The sequence below is a fragment of the Rhinolophus sinicus genome, linkage group LG01, assembly GCF_036562045.2.
Source record: "Rhinolophus sinicus isolate RSC01 linkage group LG01, ASM3656204v1, whole genome shotgun sequence".
Taxonomy (NCBI): Eukaryota; Metazoa; Chordata; class Mammalia; order Chiroptera; family Rhinolophidae; genus Rhinolophus; species Rhinolophus sinicus.
Genome location: NC_133751.1, coordinates 145,398,627 through 145,420,452, shown reverse-complemented (window position 1 = coordinate 145,420,452; position 21,826 = coordinate 145,398,627). Strand labels below are relative to the sequence as shown.

Genomic DNA, 21,826 nt, shown 5'->3' with positions numbered 1-21,826 from the left:
GAAGAATGTGAAAATGAACCAAATGGTTGATGTTATTTTTAGAATATTCACAGACAGAAAAGATTTGCCTTCTCCCATTCACCCTCTAACTCCCACACACACTAAAAAGAGATGGGGGAAAGAAGGCAAATTGCTCTTTGAGGAGACAGAAATGGTTGTAGGAAGAACAGACCTAAGTTAGGGAAGAGAGAGTTAAAAAATTATGAAGTCTTAAAATACTCATGAGTTTAGGTCAAAAAAGTCCCAGGCTTGAAGGGACTTCTCATGGTGGTCAAATCTGAGAAAATTTGAGCACCAAAATAATAATAATAAATAATAATAATAGTAAAAATAACACTTAATTTTCTAAAGTCACAAATCCATAGTGATGGGGGCCTGAAAGGGGAATACAAAGGAGAGAGAGAGAGAGAGAGAGAGATATTTCTTTATAAGTGGATGCCAGCTAGTAAAAGAATAGATGATAGAAAAACCAATTTTGCAGCACTTGGTGTGACAATTGATCCAAGCAATGATCATCAATGGATGCCAAACTATTGGTTAAAATATGAGGAAAACGGAATATTCAACATTGATCAAAGTATTACCCCACATTACTTCTCACTGCCAAAGGAAAACCCTAGCTGTCAACATCTTAACCAAGTGCTCAAAAATAGTATCTTCAACAGTGGCACAACCTGACATCATGTGCCTTTTGATTTAAAGCAATTAGAAGTATACAATTCCCATAGCCTATGAAGTAGAATTCTATGTAAGTATCTATGTCAAAACATTTATCCTGTAAGTAACATGAAGAAACAGTAAGAAATTTTCAGAATGTGGTCAAGTATGCAAAACAAATGGCCTATACTCTTAAGAAAAGTAAAAGAAAAACAAACATGCACAAAAATGAAGAAAAAAATAAATCAATGGTTAAGTAAATAACGTGTGGAGTTGTCTATTCTACATTGAGAGACTAAGACCAAACAACCAAATGCAATGTACAAAACTTAGTTAGATCTCAAACTTCAAACAAAACAAAACAAAACAAAAAGCTATAAAACTATTCTGGGAACAATGAGAAAATTTGAAAACAGCATATATTAGGTGATATTAGATATGAAAGTTATGCTTATGTAGGAGAATCTCTATTCTTCAGAGATGTACACTAAGGTACTTACGAGTGTAGTGTCATGGGAATCTGTAAGTTCCTTTTGAAAAGTTCAGAAAAAAACGTGTGTATATATATGAACATGTGTCTGTGTATGTGTGATAAAGCACATATTACAAAAAGTTAAAAATTGGTGGAATTAAATGACAGCTATATGGGTATGCATTGTACTATTATTTCAGACCTGATGCATATTTGAAAAAAAAAATTAACTGAAACAAAAATGTAACCGAAACAAAAGATTAGCAGCTTCTTACCTGTTGCAATCTCTGCCCCTGCCAGTCTGGCTCTTATTAAGCCGTGTCTCTCTTTGAGGTGAAGAATCCGAACTTTTGGGAACTGAGACATGTATTTATCCAAATTATCTTTTAGGTAATCTATATCAGAGTTTAAGGATAGACAAGAAAACACTTAATTGACTAGATCTGGATAATACCAGAAGTAGTGCCTTCTCGATGTCAAACTCCAAAAACTATGATTTAAAAAAAGCATTAAAAATTTTTAATTAAGTTAACAAATAATATATTAGTTTCAGGTGTACAACATAGTGATTAGACATTTATATAACTTACATAGTGATCACCCCATAAGTCTAGTACCCACCTGGCAGCATACATATTTAGTACAATATTATTGACTATATTCCCTGTGCTGTACTTTACACCCCCCATGGCTATTTTGTAACTACCAGTTTGTACTTATTAATCTCTTCACATTTTTCACTCCAATCCCCAACCTTCCTCCCCTCTGGCAACTAACAATTTGTTCTCTCTATGACTCTGTTTCTACTTTTTTGTTGTTCATTTATTTTGCTTTTCTAAGATTCCACATATAAGTAAAATCATATGGTAATTGTCCTTCTCTGACTTATTTCACTTAGCGTAGCACCCATGTTGTCATAAACAAAATTTTATTTCTTGGGCCATGATTTTATTTTCTGATATGATTTTCTTAGATGAATTTTTGTCTGGGTTCAATACTCTAAGCTGTCTGTTTTCTTAAATCCCAAGCCTTCTTTTCAGTGTTGCCCAATTACACAGAAATGGGTTCACCTTTTCTGCATATTTGTCAGTACAGGAGCAAATTTATCTTGAAATAAAAGAAAGTGAAGTTTTTGCCCAACTTTCCCCCTTTGCAAAACCCTTTCTAAAATCCAGGGAAAAGGCTAAGCATTGCATGCAAATTGAAAAAAAAATGCAAAAGAAAGATATTGTAACTGCAATTGGTTAAGAACATTGTCACTTCCTACTGTGACATCCCCCCTTCATCACAACCTACCCTCTCTTGTTGAATGGCCAAAGAGGGATCCAGGTAAAGGAACATTTTTTTTGTGTGTGGTTTTATGGGGCATATTGATATGGTTTTCAGTTGCTTCTATGTGCAATTAAGCTATTGACAGCTATCTCAGATAGGAATGGCTTTTAGGAATACTGCTGCTCAGTTTCCTACTAATTTTGTGTTGTTTTTCTTAAAGAGACCCCATAGAAGCTTCAAGTTCCACAAAATTTGGGTATGCCATTTTTAAAGGGACTATTATCTGCTTGGTAACTTCATACTATTTCTGTTTATGCTTTCTAGGCTACTTCTTAAAGTTTTCACTAGTTTTCCTCACGCACCTCAATACTTCTGGAGCTCAGTGTGATTCTGGTCAGAATTCTGAGGCTGAGGAAAGTGGCTGTGATTGTGGTCGTGATCAAGGAAAAGCTGTTCTATTAAGGTTGCCACCTGTTTGCTATTTTCTAAAATTTTTGAAAGTAGGTTGCGTTTTGGGAATTCATAAGGTAGTAGTCATCAGAAGTCTGACAGTCAGGGGACCACTTACATACACAAATTCTTTGACAATCCAAAGACAGATTCTCCTCTGTAATAAACAAAACACATGTAAAGACCTACCATGGCAGATTCTCTTTGAACTCTGTGAGAATCTCATCTCTCTAGTCCCATTTGCAATTTCTCTTCACAGTACTTAACTGGACACATAATATGCTTTGCTCTTGAGGAAGAAGCCATAGGCCTTCCATTTCTTTGTTTTCCACAGAATCTAACCTCTAGTTAGAAGAAAGGCATCCAGTTAATTGTGGGGTCTTTGCTTATTAGAACCCATGAATAGGTATTTATGCAATCATAGAAGACATCTTCTGGTTTTTGGAACTTCAAAGTGCCCATCTCCAAGGAGCTATAGTTAGAAACGCTCACTCTTACATGGCAGGGACGCCACAGCTGAAAGGAAGCTTGAGGTGGCTAGCTGAACAGGGCCCTGGATGACAGAGCTGACTTTCTGTGTTCCACACATGCTTCGACTTTAGCCTCTAAAGCACACATGGAACAATGATTTGGCATTTGTAAAATGGTTATGCTGTACCAAATTACCCTGGAATTTTGCCATCCATTCATACTGCTATGGCCTCACATCAAATTTGATTTCTCAGAAGTGGTTTTCTTACCTTTGGTGCTAAAGTCATCCACCAGCAGAATCTCCTTGATGAGATGTGGAGGAGAGCGATTGAGTACGCTGTGAACAGACCTCAGGAGAGTGGACCACACCTCATCCACAAAGCATATGATGACACTGGTGGTTGGCAGGTTATTGTGAACTAGCTGTTGTGCACACCTGGGCCAGAACACAAGCAGAGCACAAGCGATGTGCTAATAAGATCCACAAGATAGTTTTAGAAGGTACAGACTGTGATTGTGTGTATATATACATTCTATCTTATCTATCGATCCATCTACCTATACATGTCAATTATGATTTTATCATGTGCTGTTTCTTGGGGAGGGGTGTAAGCAAAATAAAAGAGCAGAGGCAGAAAAGCCAGTAACAGTTATTGCTATAAAAGGACCAGCAATGCAAAACAAGAACTTCCTGTGGAGGCATCACACTGTCGTGGAAAGGACATGGACTTCTCAGGTGGTTAGTCACTATTCTGAACCCCATCACTAGTATTTCTTGGATCTTTATTCATTGATACCTTATTTAATCTCTCTGTGTCTCAGTGTCCTCATCTATACAATGAGGTAATGGTTCTTATTGAACTATAATAAGTTTTACATCCTAGTGAGAATGCACATAAAATGCCTACCACAGTTTCTGGCACAGGAATTGACCAAATGGGAGCTTTTGTTATCCTAATTAGATTATATAACACAAGAGAACATTCTTTTTGAATTATTTAATGCTACCAAGTAGTTTTCGATTGCCCTTCCAACTGGCCTTCTGCCAAGTGCCAAATGAAATATTATTTCTTCCACTCTGCATGTAAATATATTTATGGAGATCATATATATATATATATATACACCAAATAATTAAACTCTTCAGCATCTGTTTAAGGATTCTTCGCTGAGACTCTCTCTGCTACAGAGTAGCCACAGTTAAAATCACTTTGCTGGCATAGAAATGCGAAGAAGGCTACTGTGGGAATTGGTATTCAGGTGGGTTGTAATTTTTCTTTCTTAATGCCCTGCAGTGAATACAGCCTCATTGCTGGCATTTTTCCATCTCCTTCCTGTTACTCTTCACAGGATGGTACCCAGTGGAACCAGTCTTGCCTTCCTTCAATACAGCTACTGTTAGTAATATAATAATTAAGTCATAAGTAAATACTATAGGCCCTCTGAATTATTTCAATTTAAACCTTAAAATTTGGGTATGCCAACAGCATCTCCTCCTCTTTTTATAGATGAATAATTTAAATCATGGGGAGACTAGTCCATGATTATACTGTTAGTAAATGGCAGAGTTGGGACTCAAACTCTGGTCCAAGTCCAGCTCCAGAAATAAACATTCAGGAAGTCTTAAGCCCACAAGAATAAAAGCAGCTAGCAGTAGATGTGATGTTCTGTGGGGAGCAGGTTCTTCTGCCAGGTAATATAGTTATACTTTACTTAGTTCATAAATAAGAAATAGATATGACTAAAAGCCATAGTAAAACCACATTTTTACAAGACTTTATAGTTGGTAAAGTACTATTATGTACATGATTAAATTCAATCTTTGTAACAAATGCTTGAGATACATATTATTATACGCTTCTTCAAACAGAGATAACTGAAGCTTGAGAAGTTAAGTGGCTTACCCAACATTATTCATCTAGAAAGGATGTACTGTTGGTCCTTGAAAAATGCAGAGATTAGAGGGATGACCCCAGTACAGTGGGAAAGCTGTGTATAACTTTGAGTCTACAGTCTGCCCTTCACATCTATCATGGTCTGAAAACAGTATTTTCTATCTGTAGTTGGGAATCTGCAGTTAGGAATGCAAAAATACTGTTTTCAATCCTCAGTTAGTTGAATCTATGGATGTGAAACCCAAGTATATGAAGAGCCAAATGTATTTATTGAAAACAACAACAACAAAATGCATATTCAGTGGGTCCTCACAATTCAAACCTGTCTTGTTCAAGAGTCAACTTTTTTTAGAGAGAGAGATGACACATCTGTTATGTCTCTGAATGGGTGAGTGCCCTCTCTACCTGTCAACAAAAGGTTGGTTTACTTTTGACTAACAGAATTATTGAAGTAAAGGAATACATTTTTAAAAAAACTATATCTGGAGCTTCTTTGAAGTTTAGAAATTTACACATTGAAGACCATGAAAGTGTTAATTAGTGATATCGAATTATGAATTCTAATATTGAAACTCAATTATGAAAAAGAAAAAGTAAGTAGAAAAAGAGAGGAAAGAATATGAAGTGAAGTATTTCTAAACATTAAATAAAATATGATAGTATTTATCAACAATTTTAGCAATTGAAAATAATTTTGGTACTAGAAAAATTTTAACTCCAGAATTTTTTTTTTTTTTTTTTTTTACAAAGTAAAGTATTTCTTATGTGAGAGACCAATTCTCAGCATCTCTAATGTGACCATCAAAGACCAGAAGTGATAAGATTAAAGTTCCCCAAGCAGGGAATGGGTGGGGCTAGAGTACAATGAATTTAGAGTAAAAGGTGATGGTGGAGTGGAGACTATTTTGTAGACTATTTTGGGAGAAAACCTAGAAAGAAAAGAGGATAGCTAGGGGGGATGTCAGCCCCATTCCCACTCCCTCTCCCCAGTAAGAAGGTACAGAATCATATTTATGGGTTTCCAGGAAGCTATACATAGAGTTGAAAGTTGAAAGCATCAGTGATTTGATAGGATTATTGGTGGAGCAAGCTCTCTCCTTGCATAAATCAACCTTAGAGTGGCAGCATTTAACTCAATTGATCGGTCTTGTCTCCCTGAGTAAGTCTCTCTCTCTCTCTCTCTCTCTCTCTCTCTCTCTCTCTCTCTCTTTAAATTTTTCTGTCCCATGAAACACTGCCCTCTTCTGGTTTTCACCCATCACTCACAGGCTTTCCCCTTTTAGTCTCCTTCTCAGCTTTTCCCTCTTCTTCTTAATCTCTAAACAGAAGATTCTCAGAACTGAGTCCTGGTTTTTGTTTCTTCTATGTACTGTCACTGTATGATCTCATCTATGCCCACAGCTTTAAATATTATATCTTCCAAATTTATATTCTGGTCATATTTCTCTCCTGAGTTTCAGACTCATATATCCAACCAAATACTTGACATCTCCTCTGGTTGCCTCACAGCATCTTACACATGACAGTGTGAAATGGAAATCTTGATTTCACTTTACCTACCTAACCAGTTCCTTTGCATTTTCCCTCTTAATTAATGGCATCATCACCTACCTTGCTGTAGAAATATAAATGTTTTCCTAGATTCACCCTCTTCCTGACTGTCATAAAACTGATCTCTCATTAACTTCTGCCCACTGTATTGCCAAAATATATCTCAACTCCAACTTTTCACCTCCACCATTGCCACCCCTGGTTTAGGAGCTTTCCTCATCTTTCTCCAGGATTATTGTTGAAATGTGTTGACTAGACTCTTTATTCCCACTCTTCACCGCATACACACACTCTCTTGTTTAAAATCCTTCAGTGATTCCTGTGGGATAAAGTAGGAAAAAAAAGAAAAGAAAAGAAATCCAAAAATTTACCATAGCCTAAAGGACCCAGTGTGACATCGCCCCTGGCCATCTCCCAACTTCTTGTGGGCCATCCCACTATCCCCTCCCATACTTCATCTAGCCACATTGGCCTTGTTTCAGTTTCTTAAAAGATGTTAAACTCCTTCCAGTTTTGTTGTTTCTTTAACTTCTAAAACTACTTCCACCCCCATCCCCAGACTTTCATTGTTGGCTTCTTCTGTTCATTTAGGTCTTAGTTTCAATAGTGCCTCCAAAGAGAAACCTTCTCTGACTACTCAGTCAAAATTTAGCTATTGAAATTTAGAATTTCTTCCTCTTTTTTATAGTCACCTGTATTTCTGCCATAGCAATTATTTATTGATTTTATTTCCTTATGTTCTGCATCCATAATTTCCCAAGGGCAGAGCAAATTTGCCTTACTACAGTGCCACAGCTTCTAGCATACATGCACATAACAAATATTTAATAAAAATGTATTCAGTGGATGAATGAATGGAGATGGAATGGAGCTTAAATCAAAAGCTTAAATGGTGGAAAAAGAGATTGTTTCCTTTGAGAAAGGAAGAAAAAAGTGGTAATGTGTACAAATACATTTATGTGTCTGGGATGAGAAGTTGAAAGAATTTGTAGCTCATACTGGAGGAAAGGTTATTTGCTAATATAATAGGGTAGGGGCTTGACGAGAATGGAGAATATCTGGGACAGACAGTATGAGCAATGGGAGACAGTACTAGCTAACTACACATAAAAACATTTTTAAGCACTTTCTTGAATTTGAAGATCCCAAAATTTTAGTCAGAATACAAGTGTGATTTGCTAGACCAGTGTTTGGCATCTTGGGTGTAGGAAGAGATAGAGTAGATTGTTGTATTATTCCAAGTCTAGGGGTCATCATAGCAAATGACATAGAAAGAAAAGTGGTAGAGGAATTTGAGGGTACTGGTGTAAAATGGTTAAATGTTTAATCATGGATTTAGATTGGGAAAGGGGAAGTAAAGCTAAGAGGAGGTTAATAGCCTGAGTGAAATGGAAGGTGCTAACTTCCTATGACTTTCTCTTCTCTAACTTTAGAATGTAAATGAATGGGAAATGCACATTTCACACATAAATATTCTTTACAACATTTGGTACTGAAAAAATAAATCAGTTCTAAAAAGGAAGGGTCAGCTGCACAAATTCTGCATGAGCCATCTGAACCAACAAGCCTAGCTGTGAAATCCTGAAAATTGTTTTATGGTTGAAATTTGGTTGATTTTAGAAATATCTAGTTTCAAATGAATATACATTGAGAAGAGTTAACCAAGCTGGCTAATACTGATGATTATAACTCAGTAGGTTTTGGGTCTCTTTTAGAAGGAAATTCAAGAAGTGTCATAATGTTATCCAGCCTGAAATTGGAGGTAACAAAAGCACCCAGAAATGTGAGAGATTTGGGAAAGGTACCTTCACTCACCAACTATCTGATCCTCCATTCCCCCCAGCCTGTTATGGTGACTTAATTTCACCATTAGAAATCCATGTGGATAAATTATGAAGGATTCCATTAGATTCTAACATCCCAGGACATAAGTAGTACTTCTGCTAATTATTGACAAACATATTGGAGACGTACTTAAGGAATCACATTGAAGAAGACCCTGTGGAAGATAACGTACATCACACTGGTGTCAGGAAAGAGGAGCAGCAGTCAAGGAAATGTGAGAGGTCTCAAGTATGAAGTTTCCATGTGCCTTGGCTTGGCTGGCCGAGATGTCAGGCCACTCTCACATTTATAGTTCCCTATTTCCTGCACTACCAAACAGGTTAGAGATGTTTCCAGATGTCTAGAAAAACAGCATGCTGTGCTGTTCAAAGGCACAGTGGGTCAGATCAGAAAGGCTTTCAGAATTATTAACTCTTGCACCATTTTTACATATTGACAGTCATCTAGTTTTCACAGGTTGTAAAAACTATTCCAAGTTATCCTACCCTGACCCAACTGAAGTAAACTTCCCTTATTTCACTTTTCCCTTGGAAACCTTGCTTTCTGCTACACTGGAGGAGTCACAGCTTAAAGACTAACTTAAATGCAAAATATTGCTGGGTTGGTAATCTTTTTTAGAGAATAGTAAATCATATGTTTATTCCATATGCCCATTCCTTACAAAAATTAGGTATTTAGAGTCTATAGGCCCCAAACAATCCTTAAAAATTAACCCAATCTATTTTGTTTGGGGGAAGTCTAGACTTAGATTACTGTAGCCAGCCCAACTACAGAAACAAATGGGGACCTTAATATGGGGGTTTCACTGTCCTGCACACAGTTGATACACTACTGTGGTGGGACAGAAAGACTCTGGACTTGAGAAAGATGATGAGGGACTGAGTTTTTAGTCCTTTCTGACTTTGATTTGGCTGCATGACCATGGGAAATCACGTAACTTGCCAGAACCCTAATTCCCTCACTTTTAGGATGAGGATTTCAGTGCCTTCTTCACAAAACATCTGTGAAGGTTTGATGAGATAATGGTTATAAAAACACATTGTAAGCTCCATAGGGGGAAAAAACTCATGTGAGGACCTATGATTATCCACAATGCAAATAAATACATTTTGACTGGGTGCACTGCCCTTTTCCTAGGCAGTTCTTTAGTCCAAATCTATCAGTGGCTCATCATTTATCAAGAGACTCAGAAAGTGATGTGTTTCACCTTCTTGGCTTGTGTGTGCTGAATGCTCAGCCACTAACTTGATTTGAATGTAGGCTATCAAATAAAGAAGGTTTCAAATCAGAAGATTGAGGGAATGATAACATTCTCCCACTTCTATGAATTTTTCATTTTATTCCAAGACAGTCAAAATGTACTATGTAGGTCAAGTCTCACTCTTCTCAGGTTTGAACAGAAGGTCAAGGAGAATATTTTCTCCACTTCTATTTGCAATTCAACTACTCCTCCTTTTAAGCCTTTAGGGGCCTTCACTCCCCAGGCTCTGGTATCTTCAGGAGGATCAGAAGGAGAATTGCGCATCTGGCTGAAGAGCTCTGTCTGGAATTTTATGATTTTCTTTAAGACCTTAGAATTACTGGGGCTTCTTTTCCTCTCACTGATAAGAAGGTATAGTTATACTGAAATTTTACTTTTATGTTTTGTTATTTCTAAGATAGAATTGCCTGACTACTAATTTAAGAGATTTCAGTCACACTCACCACCTCTGCTTGAAAATGCCTTAGCCAGCTGAAGCTGTGCTTCCTGAGGTAACTGTATAGCCATCAAAGCCACTGGACTCAGGCTTACAACTAGAAACCAAAATTCACCCCTTTAACAATAGTCTGTTTTGAGCAGGCAGCTGTCAGAGTGAAATTGGAATGGGAGGGTGGAGAGCAAGAGGTGGCGTGATGTGGCAGAAATAGGTCTAGGTGGACGTTAGGGCACCTTGGGGGTAGAGTTCTGTCTCTCCTGAACTGTAAGACCTTGGGCAAGTCACTTCCCTCCTTGGACTTCTCTGTTACAGAAGGGACTGGATTAGATTGCTTTTGAAGCTCCAGTCTACTATTAATGATCTGTGATTCTCTATTCAGCTTTAGCCTCATTCATCCATAAGGGCTTTACTTCCTTCAGGGTCATGCGACCTTTGAGAAAAGGTAAATTAAATCGTTCTCTCTGTGTTTTTAAGTCTTTCGACATTTGTCCACTGGCCCTTAGAAGAACCTGAGTAATGGGAACTCTATTTACAACTATGGTTTCATTTCTACCCCCACTGTTCTCCCCCACCCCATGTCGGATTTCTCTCAGTTTCTCAATGGATTATTCTTTGTATTCTCTTTCCCCACTTCTCTAACTGCCTACCCTTCAGGTCACAACTCAAACACTTCTGCCCTCTGTCAGGCCAGGTTTGGCCTTTCTCTTGCTTACTCCAGTAGTACCGTGTTTCCCCCAAAATAAGACCGGGTCTTATATTAAGATTTGCTCCAAAAGACATATTAGGGCTTATGTTCAGGGGATGTCATCCTGAAAAATCATGCTAGGGCTTATTTTTCGGTTAGGCCTGATTTTCGGGGAAATACGGTAAGTACCCTGTGACTCTGTATAATGTTTGCTCTACTCTTTGAAAGCAGGAACAATGCTTAGGTGTTAGGTTGCATAGTAGGAGCCCAGAGATATTTGCGCATTACTGAGCTGTCATTGTTGGGCAGTTTTAAAGAATCATCTTTGTTTAGTGCTGTATAGAAAAGGATTTCCTATAAATTTTCTCTCTGATGAGATACCTAACATGCAAAAGTATTTCCCCTCATATACCTCTGACCCACGTATAAGAAAGAAAGATGCTTTAATTTCTGCTAAAGTCATATGATTATAAAGAAACAAAAGGAGGAGGAGCTGAGTCCTACAAAAAAAACAAAACAAAAAACAACAACAACAACAACGGTGGACTTAGATGTCAGGAAATTTTCTTTCAAATCCCAAATCTGCTTTGGGTTTGTTGGACAGCAGATATATCATTTGTCTTTCATTCCTCATCTGTAAATCATATGAGAGGTAGTACGTCTTTCATAGTGTTGCTGTGAGGATTGGCAAGAATCAAAACACAGAAACACATAGAAACACACACACACACACACACACACACACACACACACACACACACACACACACACACACTGCTACCTGGAACATAAATAAGCACTTTTGTTGGTTTGAGGCTCAGCAAGGGAGAGATTTCCCTTATTCATAGAGTCTTGGCAAACCCAGGAGAGGTGGTGGTGATGGTGGTCACAGTGAGAGAAGAGTGACTGGGGTCTAGGAAAGAACCAGCTGATGTAACAGAATTGTTACTGAGTGAGGAAGAATCAGAAGACTAAGGGTTGGGTCCCAACCTTGCCATCGGGGCCCTTGGGCAAGTTAACTTTCCCTGGGTTTTTTTCCTCACCTGTTTATAAGGAGAGGTAACTTTTTATCAATCTGACATGACTATTGTCAGGATCAAACGAGATGACATAAGTGAAGGATGAAAGATCCCAGCTGCCTGGCATGGTGTGCCCAGCTCATGATAGTTAATGAGCAAATAGCTCGGGAATGAAATGGCCTGCCAGCTTCTGAATTATCTGCTACAATCTGAAACCTCAGCTGCCTCTTTAAGTCTCAGTTTCTGTCCCGATAAAGCTGAAACAATGATATTCCCTGCCCTGAGGAATGGTTTTAAGGATCAAACAAGAAGTCAAGTCATAAAGGCCCTTACAAATGCTAAGTTTTTCAGGATTGCTCCTTCTTACACATGTCTATATCCCAACATTTTAGAAGCAGTGCCAATTTAGAAGATAATTTAATTTGGAATAATACAGACTTTTTTTTATTTGTTTGTTTTTTAATAAACATAGAGGGAACTCAACCAAGCTCCTTTCATTTTGAAAGCAAACAAAACAGAGCTTCTAAACATTGCTATTTTCCCCGACTTTTCTGACCCACGAGTAAAAACTGTTTCCCTCTTGAGAGGCTCTGCTCTGAATGGGTTAGACAGAATAACCTAACAGGAAACGTTTTTTTCTGGGACAAGAGTACCCATGGCAATATTATGGCAAGAAGCTGATAAAATATGGCTGATGGTTAAATTGGGTCCTTGATTAGATGTGTAAAAAAGAAGTGAAAACAGGTTTGAATTCCTGCATTTACTAATTACTCTCTCCCAGAAATGTTTCTAGGTCTTTGGCAGTATTTAGGAGAAAAAGTCACTGATTTTCTTGAACATTTCTCCATTTTACATCAGTTAGGCACTGTTTAACCGTCTTCTCTTTGAATTAGTGTTTTACATTCCTCTCCTTTGGTCATCTTCCTCCTTATTATTCCCCTAGTCATGGGGAAAGTGTAATAGACAAAAGTATCAAAAGGCTCTGTAATCTTCTTTTGGCCATATTTATTTTAACCTTTATTATGTTATGTTCTGGCCTGCACATGTTAACAAATTCTGCTGTTTATTTCCTGCTCTCCTATATGACTTTTCAGTGAACTAGTGCACTGTGCTTAACACAGCAGACACAACTGCACACAAATGTGTATAGGTACCTATGTACACACACACACACACAGACACACACACACACACACACACCATGCACACTTCAAAAGCACCATGGCATTGTGTTCATCGATAGGGGTAAAAGTGTAAATAACCCATTTAAATCCATCTTGTGAGATTTGTTTTGTCCCCTGCCCCTGTTTGGTTTTTCAGGGAAGTCATAGCTTTGCCAGTCAATTTTAGATAATGTTCTCCAGTCACTACTAGTCACACAAGCAGTTTCATCTCATCAATTAAAATATTCATCCCATGTAAAAATAAAAGAATTTGAACTTCATTTAACTTTAAAATTACTTTTCTCCCAACCTGATAAACTTTCAGAGGCCTGAAGTTTGGAAGGATGTGTGGCCAGTGTATTTTCTCTCTCCTAACTGCTCCTCCTACTCCAGTAAGTCATTGGTTATAGTTTTTGACCTCACAAGGGATGGGAAGGGAGGGGAGAGATGGTTCCAGAAAGGGTTTTCTTCCCCCACAGTAATTTAGACTCATTTGTGGCAAATGCATGGTGCTATCTTTTGCTTTTTATACTTGCCAAAAGAAAACTCTTTAGCTGTGTAGGAAGGAATCAAATTATTGGTTGACAACAGTCCCAGCTCTGAGCTGAGAATAAAGAACAATTTTTAATCATTTTATTGAGGGGCTTGCCAGAATTCTGTAGGAAAAGCAAGCGTTAAACAATCAAGTAAAGTCAGGACAACACCGCACTAGTAAAAGAGCATGCTGCAAATCTTATTGTACTTTAAAAATGAAATACTGGCAGCAATTTTTTTTTTTTTGAGTCATTTTTCTCTAAATACAGATTCAGGAAGTGCACTCTTAAAATAAATTCATTTTTGGAGTTTCATCTTAACTATAGTTGCAGGCAAAAGACAGACTTTTTTAATAGAATTGTCCTGCATTTTCAGTACACAGGACCATGTTTAACAACACCTGTGTGTATATTTACTATCGTTGACTAAAATACACTTTAATAATTAACAGCAAGAACTATAAGGATTAGCTTTTCATAAAGAAATGATTAAATATGAAACTTCAAAATGGCTGTCAAAACAGCATTTGATTGTAAACATACTTGATAGGCAAAAACTCTAGGCAAAAATGAAATTGTATTTTACTTTCTGACATTCTTATAAGTAAAATAAGGATATTTTCTCCCGTGACACTCAAAACATTAAAATTAAAATCAAAACAATACCAAAAACATCCACTAAATAATAAATGTGGATTAATGAATGCATCAATAATGTTAGAGCAGGATATATTTACCTTTAACTTGATACTAACGTATTTCATATAGTCAAAATGAAAAATTAGGGAGTCATTATTAATTCATAAAAGGACTCATTACAAGCTTCATTTGAATAGTTACTTCTCATTTAATTTTAAAAATAGTATCAATTTTTAAAAAATCATTTTAGAAAACATCTTTTAAAACAATATTGTGTAAACTTGTATCTTTTGAGTGCACAACACTGCTCAGTGCTAAGGGAGTACAAACTGAAGTAAAAGACAGTTTTCTTCAGAAGCTTATAATTTCACAGAGCAGGCAAAATAGATTCTCAAGGCTCTAGTTAGTGGAGAGCACAAAACAAGGAGTGTGTTAGTAACCACAAGAGCATTAAGGGTCATTGGAATTTAGAGGTCACAGTCAAATCATGGTCCAGTGGGAGGTAAGCTACAGCTCGGTGTTGAGCAGAATTAGATTAAGATGTATGGGGGGGATATGGTGTGGACCATGGAAGGTAAGGATAGAGGGAGGCTATGGGAAGGGACCAGTTAATCAAAACATCAGTGGATAGTAATGGGCATAATATGTAGAAAAAGGTAAGAAGACTAACTTTCCTCCGGATGAGGGCCCACATCTGAGAGGATGTCACACGCAGAAAGCTATAGCTACACTTCAAGGGACAGAAACATGGGTGGCACTAAATCGGACAGTGAGAAAAATTCTGATAACAGAAAGGAGTTCAATTCTTATGCTTTTTGGAAAAGGCCATAATTGTATCTGAGCATCTTAGAGATGGTTCTTTGGGACTCAGGAAAAAACGAGGGAAGAGCAGGTTTGGAAGAGAGTCTCATTTTGGAACTTGAGCAGGTGAGCTTGTCCTGCTCGTCTCCTCTCCTGCTCAAGGCCAACCTAGCATATCAGTTAAATCATCCTTAAGAAAATATTAATTAGTAACTAGTTATCTTTATTGAGGGGAATTGAATTTAAATGAACACACTAGAAAATCTATGATTTTTTAAATTCTTTTTTGTGTGGGTGGGAGTTTCAAGCCATATTCAATATGCAGTTAAGATGTGCCAGGAACTGTGTTAATTTATAGTGATGGAATCGGGAAAAAAATATAAAAATGGAGATATTACCCAGAACTCTTAAAATGTAAAGATTTCAGTGAGCTGCAACTGTAGCTAATTTTAAGGCCCGTCCTCCTCTGTTCTCTCTCTCTCTCTCTCTCTCTCTCTCTCTCTCTCTCTCTCTCTCTCCCCCACTTTCTTATTATATTCTAGAACATTTTTCCTCTGTTACTTTCAAATTTTATTATCTTAGACCATCTTAATGTATGTGTATTCTTATAAGCCATCTCATATACTTTTTGAGCAAGGAAGAACATGAATAAAATCAAAGTAAGAAAACTTCACCCCAAATCCTGCCAACCTGATGAATCAAATGTTTCTCATTTGTAGTCCCTTCCAACTTGTATCTGTATGAATACATAGTTTGTTCATATTTGTAGTCAGAGTGAGTGAAATAAAAAAAATATTTATCCTCTTTCAAGGAAAGAGGCACAAAGGAAATTTTCAAGGAAAAATGGCACAAAAGTGCTGTAAATACTTCAGGGGTCCCACACATAGGATCCCTGGTGGCTTGTCACCTGCATCCTCTTGGTGGAGTAGAGCATCAGGTCGGCAGCTTGCCGAGACAGCGACTATGTTTAGCCAAGGTGGATTATGTGATAAGAGGGAGGAGGCCTGGCCGTATGCTATCTGACTCATCCTCTCGAGCACACGTGTCAGTTTCTCCTATAGTCGGGACAGTGTCCTTCATAAAACAGAGCAGGACTATAAAAGCAACTTTCCTAGGCTGCAACCCGTAACGTCCACAGACCAAAATTCAGAAACGAACAAGTTCTGGGAGTCATCAAGCCTTCAATAAATCACATGCATAATAACATCATTATTACTTGCTTTTGGCCCTCACATAATTGCCCTTTCTCTGGTTTGGAACTGTAGCTCACGCTCCTGTGCAGTGTTTGATTCTTCCCCAGGCTCCACAGCCGTCCGCTGAGGCTACAAGAGGAATGTTAAAATGAAGCTGCTTTAACTACTACTTCATTCCCTCGAATTTTGTGTTCAGAGGTGATATATATATATATATATATATATATATATATATATATATATATATATATATATATATATATATCATGTATATGTGATAGGTAATGCACAGAATTTCATATCAGAGCTGGTCCAATATAATTTTCAGGATCCATGGCGGAGGGTGGGAGGGCAGTAATCAGCAAGAGATGGGAGCTAAATGCACAGCATATTTCTGAGCATGGATTTTACTTATTTCTCTACGATTACTGGCTCTATGACCATGGATAATTTAATTTTCCAGGGCCTCAATTTCTTTATCTTGATTTTGGGTACATGTGTGTTCTCCTCAAGATTGGTGAGTTTCCCCAGGGTGAGGAACACAGCTGGCACAGTGCTCGGTCTAAGCAGGCAATTAGAGCAAGGCTGAGGCATTGACCAATGGCTGAGAGAACTGAAATGGGCTCCTTATAGGTGACATTGCAGTGGAGAGGCTCCACCTGCTAATATGAATACAGGCCTACCAAGATCTGCCTTCTTCTAGTAACACTGATGACCTGGATCACAAAATGAGTTTTCTACAGAGGCCAAACAAAGCCATTGTTTACACACCACGTGTGCTAAGCTGATTCTTGACATTATCTAATTCCAACTTCCAGGCAAACATTGTTTGGCTCAGGGAACCGAATATCAAGGCATGCATGGAGCTGTATATCAACTAAAGGATAGTGAGCACACGGCTACACAGCACCCTCACTTATGAGTGGGCTAAAAAGAGCTGGAAACTCACCTGTATTTGAACCAGATCACATAATTGTGATTTGATCGACCTTCTGGTGATGTAGTTGTAGAAATTTAATTCCTAAAGCTGCCCAATGAGCTTTCATGAATCAGTGCTTCAAGGAATTAAATTACTCACAATTAGGAAGAATTTTGCTAGTTAAGATATGATGCTAGGGAAGCCTAGAAGGTTTTTCCTCTGTGCTCCATTCCCAAATATATCCCTGATAAACTTGCTAACAATGAAAAGTTCCAAAACTGGGAATTCACTTCACTGTGACTGTTTAATGGAATTACAATTTAAACTCTATCGTTCATACATACCTTGTTAGAAATCAAGTCCATCTAGTCATTTTTATGTTTTCAATAGAGGAAAGGAAATGGAACACAAGCTAATAGGGGCGAGGGCCAAAGTCTCAGAGAAATAAGTATAGGAAGATAACACAGTTGGTATGCTGATATTGGAATTTTTCTCTATGTGGGTGGTAGATTATTTGGACTGTGTCTAATGATTAATGTTGCTTTAGTTCTGCAGGTGATCATAAAATTACGTAGAAATATGTCTCTATCTCAGAACCAGAATACTTGGGGTTGAGAAAAGACAGAGAAATGGATCTTACCCAGCTGGTCTTGTGTCTTCAATGGCTCTGTCCACTGGGATCAAATCACTGAGGTAGACGTTGAAGTTTCCTTCTTTCCATCTTCTTTCTGCCTCCTTCTCCTTTCCATGGGGAACGACTACAGGACGTCCAAACTGACCTGGAGCTTTGGGGTCCCTTGGAGAAACTGTCATATCAATGCTTAACACCTGGTGCATTTTGGGGTCTTCAGGTAAAAGGGCTTTTGTATGACTTTGGTTGAGTTCTTCAGCCTGGGCCTTGCCAGTTAAGTTGCCTCTTGCTGGTTCTAGCCCCTCAGCTAAGACTTGATTAGCTTGAGACACTGTTGCTCTCTGTAGAACAAGTGAAGAGAAAGATGCCCCGCTTCTATTCCTGGAAATGTATTTCCCTTGGCTTTCACCCAATATTATAGGAAATATACTTTTGCTTTTAGGATTGGGGACCTCTTTGGTGTCTCTCTTTAGCTCCTCCTCCTTGGTTATAATCACAACATGGCTTTCAGAGAAATTGAGTTTCTTCCCACTGGCCACTTTGGCTCCACCATCCTTTGGCAAGCTTCCCAACTGTGTCTCATTAATAGATTGCTTCTTTAAGCCATTTAAATTGGCAATGAACTTGGAAAAGGGAAGGCTTTTACTGGCTTTGTGTTTATATGCATTTAGCTCTTTGCTCTGATTCTCAGTTTTATTTAAGGCGATGGCTTCCCTAGGTTTTGGCACTGGCAGGCTGGCAGGGTGAATCCTCCCATTTGCTACTGCCTGTGATTGCTGCTTTGATCTGTTAGTATTAAGCCTGATGGTCACATTCAGGTTCCTTTCAGCTGCTCGTTTTGATGTGTCACTGCTGTGACTATGACTCTTCTGGGCCTCCTGGTTTATACCAACAGGCCCTGTGTGTACAGATATTTTGGGCAATGGAGTTCCTCTTTCTGCTATGAATGGGGTTTTCTGAGTCCCCTGAGTTATTTTTTGCTTTGGTATCACAGAGCGAGAATAAGCTTCAGGTTTGAAGTCTCGCTCCTCTGTCATCTGCTTGGTAAAAGTCACTGAGAAAGTCTGCATATGTACAGGACGCCACAAAGGTGCAACCTTAACACTTCCCAGGGCATTCTGCATTTTTCTTTCCCTCTGGGTTTGGTCCAAATCATCTTCATCCTTGAGCATACTCTCCCCAGTCTTTCTAAAGTTCTCCTTGCCCCATACGCCCTTCCCATGTCCCCTCAGTGGGGGCTTCATTTCTTTTATGTTGCTGTAAACGATCTTCATTTGGTCTGGCTGAACTCTGAACCCTGTTCGCTCCCTTCTGACAATGTCTTCCTTGAAGACCCTAGTGTTGATCTCACTGAATGAGAGGCGGAGAGCTGCCATGTCAAAGAGCAGCCAGATGACAGAAGCTACAAATATAAATGCCAGGACTCGCCCACTTCCTCGGAAAAACTTTCGGATCTTGTTCATGGTACAAAGGCTTCCCTTGCAGCCTGCCCTCCCTTTGAGTCTGCTTACCTTGAGTGGAGAGGGGGCTGAAGTAGTAGTAGTAGCAGCAGCAGCAGCAGCAGCAGCAGAATTGCCAGAAAGCGGCCCCCTCCCCTGAACACAGCAGGAAACAGCAGTCCAAGGGGAAAGCTCAGTTCCTACAGCTTGTCAGTCTCTGCCTGCGTGGCATTTCATAGCAGAGCATCTGTGCCTGCTCGCTGGCCCCTGGCTAAACCCTGCTAAACACTGTCCTTAGGTCACTCTGGGAGCAGTCGATTCCAGCCACCAGACAGTTAAACATATCACTTGTCTTGTCTCCGGGAGCCTGTGTCCACCTTCCTACCAGCCCAAGAAAAGGTGGGGGCCGGGCTGGAACTGCTGCTTCTCTCCTCCCAGTTCTCAGTCTGCACGCTGTAACTCAACACCACTTCTCATAAGGAAAACATTTCAAGCCATTACCCAGAAAACTTCATTCAACTCTCACCTTCCATGTTATGTGAGAGTGAGTGTGTTTTCAGGGCAATTAAAGGGAAAGAAAGCTATCTCATTTGGAGAGCATGTGTTCCTGGTTTGTAACCCCACCTACCCCATTCGTGCTCATTAACCCTGTTGTACCAGGTCTCTGAAGGATCTGCCTGTGCAATTAATCAGCAACCTTAACGTTTCAGCTTGAAGAGGTAGCAGCTTAAAGAAGGGGGTTTAGCATAACCTCAATACCAGAGGTGGAGGTGTAATTATCCAGAAGTCTTCTTTGAGGGGGTATTAAAATGTTTTCTTTTGTATATCAACTGTTTTCTAAACTAGTTTATTTTTATTATTTCATTTAATAGATGCAAATTTAACTTATCATATTGATATAAAGGTTTCTAAGCACTTATTCTCAGTACTTGTGTCATCATACACTGTCACAGTTTGCCGATGGCACCAGGACTGGGACCTGAGTGTGTGTGGCTTTACCTTAGACTCACTCAGAAGTCTCCCCACTTTCTGATTAATGGATGGGGGAAGAGGGCAGAAATGGCAGTTGGTTTGGTATTGTGTTTGGAAGAAGCTTCCCAAGTCTTTCTGATGTACAGCCAAAGTTGAAAAACACTGGTCTAGAGTGAAATACCCGACTATTATTATTATTGTTATTTTTGGTTTTTGAACACGGCCCCATAATTTTTGTGAAATTCCCTTCCAGACAGAGTAAAACTTAACGAAAACTACATATTCCCAGGACAAGTGAATCAGAATCTGCATTTCAACATCACCTAAGATAAACATTGTCCATAAAATTTGAGAAGTACTGCCCCAGAACACTGTTTTCTGAGGGGCTCTGAGTGCTCTGCAGACAGTGATGCCACTCTGCGTTAGGAGGGTTATGGCATTCCTGCTTTGAGATAAACCTAGGTTCCCAAAAGCAGGGGAAAGGGAAAGGAAAGATTCTGAATTCCTTATACTTATGCATTGCCTTCTGCAGCATCTGGCCTTTCAGTTTGTATTTTACCCCAAGAGAAGGAACCCTGATAAATGCAGCTATGGTAACTTGTTTCTTGAATCCCTGATTCTCCTATTTATCGACTGCCTGCTCACTCTGGTTTGGAATATCCACATGGATGGCGGTATTGATAGCTCAGCCCCTTCTGTCATGCATCGCTGCCTCGATTCACCCATCTTTTCAATATATGTTGAGTGTGTTCCCTGGCTCAGGCCCTGTGTTGGGTGTTAAGGGATATTGAGTAAAGGGATATAGTTCTTGTTTTTGAAATCTCACAGTCTATTCATGGACACAGACAGGTAGGCACATATTTAGTGCACAATAAGTGACATGAGAGAATAATATCCTGGATTCTATGGGAATGTAGCTTTGTTTTGGGATGCAGGGATGAATTTTGAAGAAGCTATTCTTAGACTTGAGGGATGAATAAGAACATAATTTTCTCTGCTCACATTGTGGTCCAAGAAATATTAGTTGGATGGTGAAAGGCAGATATATTGGCCAAAGCATAGAAGTGAAGAGGGAATATAGTACCTAATGGGAAGCATAAGTTTCTGATGACCAGAATGATTGGAAACACAGGCTTTGGTGTTAGTTTGCATGTGTGTGTGTGCACCCAATATGTCCCAAACACTTTGCTAAGCTCTTTCCATTGAGTATGTCATTCAATCTTCACAACAACCCAATGAGGAAGATACAGTTATAACTATCACTTTGAAAACAAGGAAACAAAAGCCTAGAGAGGTGAAGCAACATGAATTAGTGATTAGAAGAGTTGGATCTCGAATAAATGACTGTACGAGGTTACAGTCCATGTGCTTAAATACCACACAGTACTGCTTCTCTAGCTGTATAACTTTGCAAGTTAGTTAGTTTTATGTGTTTACTCAGCAATAAAAAAAAACAAATAATTTCTGCCTTGCAGATTGATGTGAAGATTGGACAGCACAATTCAAAGTTTTTGTTATATTG

The 21,826-nt window shown here is 38.7% G+C and overlaps 1 protein-coding gene across 1 annotated transcript in view; it reads right to left on the bottom strand.

The window, feature by feature from the left end:
• GALNT5 (polypeptide N-acetylgalactosaminyltransferase 5) overlaps positions 1–19,780 on the bottom strand; it is a 42,017-nt gene extending 22,237 nt beyond the window's left edge. Inside the window, exons 1-3 of the mRNA XM_019727177.2 lie at positions 17,903–19,780; positions 3,592–3,758; positions 1,405–1,524 (exon numbers count right to left, since the gene is read on the bottom strand). Coding sequence (XP_019582736.2) covers positions 1,405–1,524; positions 3,592–3,758; positions 17,903–19,356 — 1,741 coding nt within the window. The 5' untranslated portion in view covers positions 19,357–19,780. The remainder of the gene's footprint in view (positions 1–1,404; positions 1,525–3,591; positions 3,759–17,902) is intronic.
• Between the last annotated feature and the right edge of the window lie 2,046 nt (positions 19,781–21,826).